Below are 6,138 nucleotides of genomic sequence, written 5' to 3'. Positions count from 1 at the left end.
CAAAAGAATGTGAAGTCTTGGGATGAAAGTTTACCCCATGTAGAGTTTGCATATAATAGGGTTGTGCATTCATCCACACATTATTCACCTTTTGAAATTGTGTATTGTTTTAATCCTTTGACACCATTAGATTTATCTCCTTTACCTTTGGAAGAGCGTGTTAATTTTGATGGTGCTAAGAAGGCAGAATTTGTGCACAATTTCCATGAGAAAGTGAGGCAAAACATAGATAAAAGGAACCAACAAGTGGCGAACCAAAGGAATCAAGGGCGTAAGAAGTTGGTTTTTGAGCTTAGCGAATGGGTTTGGCTACATTTGCGCAAAGAACGGTTCCCTTTGCAAAGGCGATCTAAACTTCACCCACGAGGAGATGGACCTTTTCAAGTTGTTGCAAGGATTAATGACAATGCATATAAATTAGATCTCCCTAGTGAGTATAATGTTAGTGCAACCTTTAATGTTTCTGACCTTCTTCCTTTTGATTATGCAGGTGGAGATTCAAGGTCGAATCCTTTTGAGGAAGGGGGGAGTGATGCGAATGATCAAGGGATAACTTCACCAAATTCGCACATGGGGAAGCATAACGATGGAGGTTCAAATTCTACTTCAACAAACACGAAGAAGTTGGATCCATTGAGCTATGACGGAGGCCCAATTACACGAGCAAGAGCCAAGAAGATGAAAGCGGCAATCATTGGGCTTGTTCAAAGCCATTTGGAGCTTATGGGAAAGAGTCCAAGTGAAGTCAAAAGGGAACTCATGGTCAACGACATGACAAGCATGGAGTGTAGTTCAAGGCTTGTGCATTTAATTCAATTTGAAGAATTAAAAGAGCTTACTTTAACACAAGGAGCCCAAATACATGAATTGGTCTAAGGGCAGCAAGGAGCACATGTTGGGCTTAGTCAAATATGCATATGGAAGCCCAAGTCACATCAATTCAACTAGCCCTTTTGTGATTAGTTATTATCTAGTTGTTATCCTAGTTTAATTAGGAAAGCTTGTTTAGTTATTATCTAATTGTTATCCTAGTTTAACTAGGAATCCTAGTTTAATTAGGAGAGTGCTTAGTTGTCATGAGTTGTTATTTTCCTTTTTTTTAAAGGATTTATTTCGTTTTTTAGGGTTAGAAGCAACATAAATACATGTATTAAACTCAAGATTATGGGAACTTGATTTTAATCCAAAATTCCGAATTTCTCCAAAGTTCTTTTTTTTTTTTTTGGTAATTGATAATAATTTTATACCAAGAAAGGATATACAAGAGTAAACTAGGACAAACCCCTAGTTTGAGCTAAGCACAAGCATACCTAGGACAATCCCCTAGGTTATGCCGAATATACCAAGACAACACACAAGGTCAATAATGAAACTACTAAAACCGAAATACATCATTCAACAACCCTATGTAGTACATCACTCTATGACTACTCAAATATAGTATGAGAGATACTCCAATTGTTTGCAATTGACACATTTTCACTAGTCTTTTCCACCTTCTTCAAGCAATTTACCCTTACTCTAACACAATCTTTAATAAGCATTGTGACACTCTCCTTTGGTAATCCATTTCTTCCAAAGCAAATGTCATTCCTAACCTTCCAAATGTGGTAGACGGCAGCACCAAAACTCACCTTACTCAAAATGTTCTTGAAGTTGTCCTTCTTCCATTCCTTAGTCAATTCCGTAATCAATGAAGTCCATGGCATAAGGTTGATTTGTTGGTGACATAGGTTAATGATTTCATTCCAGATTTGGAGACTAAATGCACACCTAAAGAAGAGATGATCCATGCATTCCGGTTCCATATTACACAAAGGGCAAACATTGTGGGAGATAAGGCCAATCCGGACCAATTTATCCTTTGTCATAAGTTTTCCTCTAATACCCAACCAAACAATGAATGAATGTCTTAGAAAGTGTCTTTTAAACCAAATAAGCTTGTACCAAGTTACCTTTTCCTTCCTAGCTCGGATGACTTCCCAAACCGATTTGATGGAGAATTCTCCATTAGAATTGGGGGACCATATTAAGGAGTCCTCTCCACTCAATGGGCAGCAAGGGAGCGCATCCTTTATCTCCAAGAGGTGACATGAGTTTGCCACCGGCCATTTCCACCTTTGCTCCTCAATGACTACTTTAACAAGAGCATTCTTTGGGATACCCGAATCATAAATGATCCTTGGTCCATATTTATCCAACAAAGGACCGTGGGGGTGCCAATTATCATGCCATAGATAAGTCTTTTCCCCATTGCCAACAATCTTCTTAAACTTGGACTTCATTTGTTCCCTAATGCCAAGGATCTTCCTCCAAACCCAAGAGCTCTCCCCATTAGCCTTTATATCCCAAAAACATTTGCCTCTTAGCTTGTTGGTTTTAATCCATTCCACCCAAAGAGAATTCCTCTTGTCATTAAGAATCTTCCACATGTTTTTGACTATGGCAGCTTTGTTCCAAGCTTTGCTCTTCATGATTCCTAATCCACCCTCCTTTTTAGGAACACATACCTCCTCCCAAGCAACTTTTGCCTTCTTTCCCTCCATTGAAGCACCACTCCAAAGGAAATTCCTTAATATTCCATCTATCTCCTTATGGATACTTGAAGGGAGAATAAATATTGAAGACCAATATATTTGAATGCTAAATAGGACAGCTCTAATAAGAATGAGCCTACCCGCATAGGATAAGGCTTTGCTTCGCTAAGAGGTGATTCTCCCCACAATCTTTTGAATCAACAGCTTGCATTCACCACTTTTGAGCTTTGAAGAAGTTATAGGAACTCCTAAATACTTAAAAGGCAGCTCTCCCAACTCCATATTGATCCTAGCCGAGAGTTGCTTCTTCTCCTCTTGGGAAACCCCGGAAAGGTATATATTACTTTTAGCACTATTCATCTTCAGCCCGGACCACTTATGGAATAGGCTAAGGGTATTCTTCATCAGTGAAATGGAGTCACCATCCGCCCTACAAAATAAGATAAGGTCATTGGCAAAACAAAGATGGGTGATATTGTTTACCTTGCATTTCCAATAATGGCCAAAAGAAGGCTGATTTTTAAGTTCCCCAAGCATGCGGGAGAGGACCTCCATTGCCATTACAAAGAGGTAAGGGGATATAGGGTCCCCTTGTCTTAATCCATGAGAGCTCTTGAAGAAACCAACTAATTCACCATTGATACCCAATGAGAATGAAGGAGTAGTGATGCAGCTCTTGATCCAGCCTATGAATTTCCCCGGAGTGCCAATAGTTCTAAGGATTGTGAGAAGGAAGTCCCATTGAACCGTGTCATAAGCCTTCAAGATATCAATCTTCATAGCACACTTCTTGTCTTTGCCCTCTTTGTGGAAGTTGTGCATTAATTCTTGACACAACATGATATTTTCTCCAATGTTCCGACCTCCCACAAAGGCACCTTGTGCTTTATCAATGAAGTTTGGGAGGATGGCTTTGAGGCGGTTTGCTAGAATCTTGGAGATACATTTGTAAATGGTGTTGCAGCAAGCTATAGGCCTATAGTCCTTGCACATAGAAGAATTAGCCACCTTAGGAACAAGAGCAAGGATTGTACAATTTACCTCTTTGAGGAGATGACCCGAGGAGAAGAAGTGCTTGATTGCCTTGATAACATCACTCCCCACAATCTCCCATGCTGCCTTAAAGAAGAATGCTCCATAACCATCCGGACCGGGAGCTTTATTGTTGTCCATGGCAAAGATGGTAGCTTTGATCTCATCCTCTTCCACCTCCTTAATCATCATCTCCTTTACTTGGCTCTCCAATTGGAAGTTAACCAGCCTTTGTATTTCTTTAAAGTTTATATTGCAATCATCCGTGGCGTTGAGAACTTCCTTAAAGTAGTTTACAAACTCCTTTTTGACTTCTCCCTTATCACTCACAAAGGTTCCATCATCAAGACACACTCCTTTTATTGAATTCCTACTTCTCCGCGCTTTAACACATTTGAAGAAATATTTGGTGTTTTGATCTCCTTCTTGAAGCCAATGAACCTTTGCTTTTTGCCTAGCCAATGATTCTTCAGCCTCACTAAGTCTCCAATAGTTTTCCAGCCAAGTTTTTTCTTCTTTAGCTAAATCCTCATCAAGAGGGTTGATTTGGAGCCTATTTTGAACACCTTCCAGGTTATATTTTGCTTCTATCACCTTATCGGAAATATTCCAGAATTCATTCTTATTCAACCTCCTTAAAGCACCTTTTAAACCTTTGAGTTTGCTTACAAGATTGAACATAGGACTGCCCTCATAATCCTCTTTCCAAGTCTCCTTTACAATGTCAATAAAACTTCCATGATTTGCCCACATATTGTAGAACTTGAATGGAACCTTCCTCCTCTCCTCTCCACCCCCACAAGTCACTACACAAGGTGAATGGTCTGAAATTGAAGGATTGAGAAAACTTGCATAAGAATCCGGCAAAACATCACTCCAACCTTCATTGACAAGAGCTCTATCCAATTTGCAAGCTATCCTTCTTTGCCCTACACTAGAATTACTCCAAGTGAAATGGTTCCCCATATATCTTAGATCATCTAGGTTTGCCTCTCTACAACAATTATTTAGATCATCACAATATGTATCACCCCATACTGCCCCTCCTATCTTTTCATTTGGTCCCCTAATTGCATTAAAATCACCCATAATTAACCAAGGTTTAGTGCCCATTTGGTTTGAGTACTTAATAAGTTCCCTCCAAAGACTTTTCCTCTCCAAAGGTTGATTAAGCCCATAAACTATAGATATAGCCACTTGGGTTTCCTCCTTCACTAACCAAGCTTCACAGTGAATGAATTGAGGGGCCTTTTCCTTGATATCTATACTAACAGCTTCCTTATTCCATCCTACCCAAATTCTCCCATTTTGGCACACCCCATTATTATTGTCATGCTCCCAATCTCTCCATACATTACTAGCCACTCTAGAAAGATTATGAGACCCTACTTTTGTTTCTAACACAGCCATAAAATCTACTTTATTATGAAAAATAACTTGTCTAACCTCCCTTTGTTTGATAGGAGCATTAAGGCCCCTAACATTCCAGCATGCAACTTTGGTCATTTGGATGGGTGGGATGGGGAATTTGCTTTCCTTTGCTTTGCCAACTTCTTCCCCACGTTTTTACTCTTCATTTCAGCATTCTCCTTCCTAAAGTCCATCTCATCCACTTTAAGTTTCCCTCCAAATGGTGCCATTGCCGGAGATGCTTCTTGATCCATGTCCTCCGAGCTACTCAGATGCTGAATTGTGTTTGTGGCCACTTCTTCACTCTCCCGTGCACTCACACTTTCTACCAAGGGGGAAAAATGTTCTTTTGATGTGCTAGCTTCGCCTCCGCATCTCTTTCCTTCCTTTTTGGCTTCATTTAAGTTGGTCTCATAACTTGCTACTTGATTTGGTATTGTCTTCTCCTTCTCCAGCTTGTAAGGCTCCTTAATAGCCAATGCAGAAAAACTATTATGCTTTTGTGCTCGTAAATTAATTCCCATAGTTTTCCCCATTTCCACCCCTTTGTCCGTGCCTTTCTTGTCATAACCTTTTGGTGTTAGCACCATTTTGCCTTTCCCATGCATTTTCTTCGGTACCACAAAACCATCCCCCTCCTTCAAAGTATTCCGTGAGATAATGTTATCACCTAGTTTGGGTGCTAGTGAGCAACTTGCTATGGAATGACCAAAGCATTGACAACCATTGCACTTTATAGGTTTCCAAGCATACTCCACCTTGATTACCATCGATTCTCCGTTTGGCAAAGCAAGGCTAATGGAATCAGGGCATCCCGAGTCCACCTCTATCTCAATGCAAACTCTAGCATACTCCAATCTTGTCCCTTCTTCAGTCACGGAATCCATGTATAGTGGACTTCCTATTGCACTAGCAATGTAGCTAAGCCCTTTCGGTGTCCAAAATTCAAGGGGAATGCCATACATTCTAATCCAAATAGCTACCTTCTTCATATCATTAATCACCATAGGCAGATTTGTAGTCCATTTCCGCACAATAAATGGTTGTCCTTGTATGGTAATCTGCCCCTCTTCCACAGCTCTTGTAGCTCCCTCCAAATCTTGGAACTTTAGAATGAAGACACCTTGGCCCGAAGTCATGACATCTATGAGGCCTAAAG

At 40.2% G+C, this 6,138-nt stretch overlaps 1 protein-coding gene across 1 annotated transcript; it reads right to left on the bottom strand.

Moving 5' to 3' along the window:
* Positions 1-2,702: 2,702 nt before the first annotated feature.
* Positions 2,703-4,658, bottom strand: LOC123228790. Its single transcript, XM_044654238.1, has 3 exons — positions 4,011-4,658; positions 3,613-3,887; positions 2,703-2,967 (listed from the first exon to the last, which is right to left on the bottom strand). Exons 1-3 carry the CDS (start codon positions 4,656-4,658, stop codon positions 2,703-2,705), a joined length of 1,188 nt encoding a protein of 395 aa, XP_044510173.1.
* Between the last annotated feature and the right edge of the window lie 1,480 nt (positions 4,659-6,138).

This window comes from Mangifera indica, chromosome 11 (genome assembly GCF_011075055.1).
Source record: "Mangifera indica cultivar Alphonso chromosome 11, CATAS_Mindica_2.1, whole genome shotgun sequence".
NCBI classification, from domain to species: domain Eukaryota; kingdom Viridiplantae; phylum Streptophyta; class Magnoliopsida; order Sapindales; family Anacardiaceae; genus Mangifera; species Mangifera indica.
The sequence above is the reverse complement of the archived record's forward strand: the minus strand, read 5'-3'. Positions and strand labels throughout refer to the sequence as shown.

What these genes read in the sequence shown, in the direction of transcription:
- LOC123228790 (XM_044654238.1), bottom strand. Translation starts at nt 4,658, where the DNA reads ATGGGTGATTTTAATGCAATTAGGGGACCAAATGAAAAGATAGGAGGG. An exon ending in TGGCTAGGCAAAAAGCAAAG is followed by an intron (nt 3,888 to 4,010) that starts GTTCATTGGCTT and finishes GTGAGTGATAAG; the next exon opens with GGAGAAGTCAAAAAGGAGTT. An exon ending in GATGTTATCAAGGCAATCAA is followed by an intron (nt 2,968 to 3,612) that starts GCACTTCTTCTC and finishes CTTATTTTGTAG; the next exon opens with GGCGGATGGTGACTCCATTT.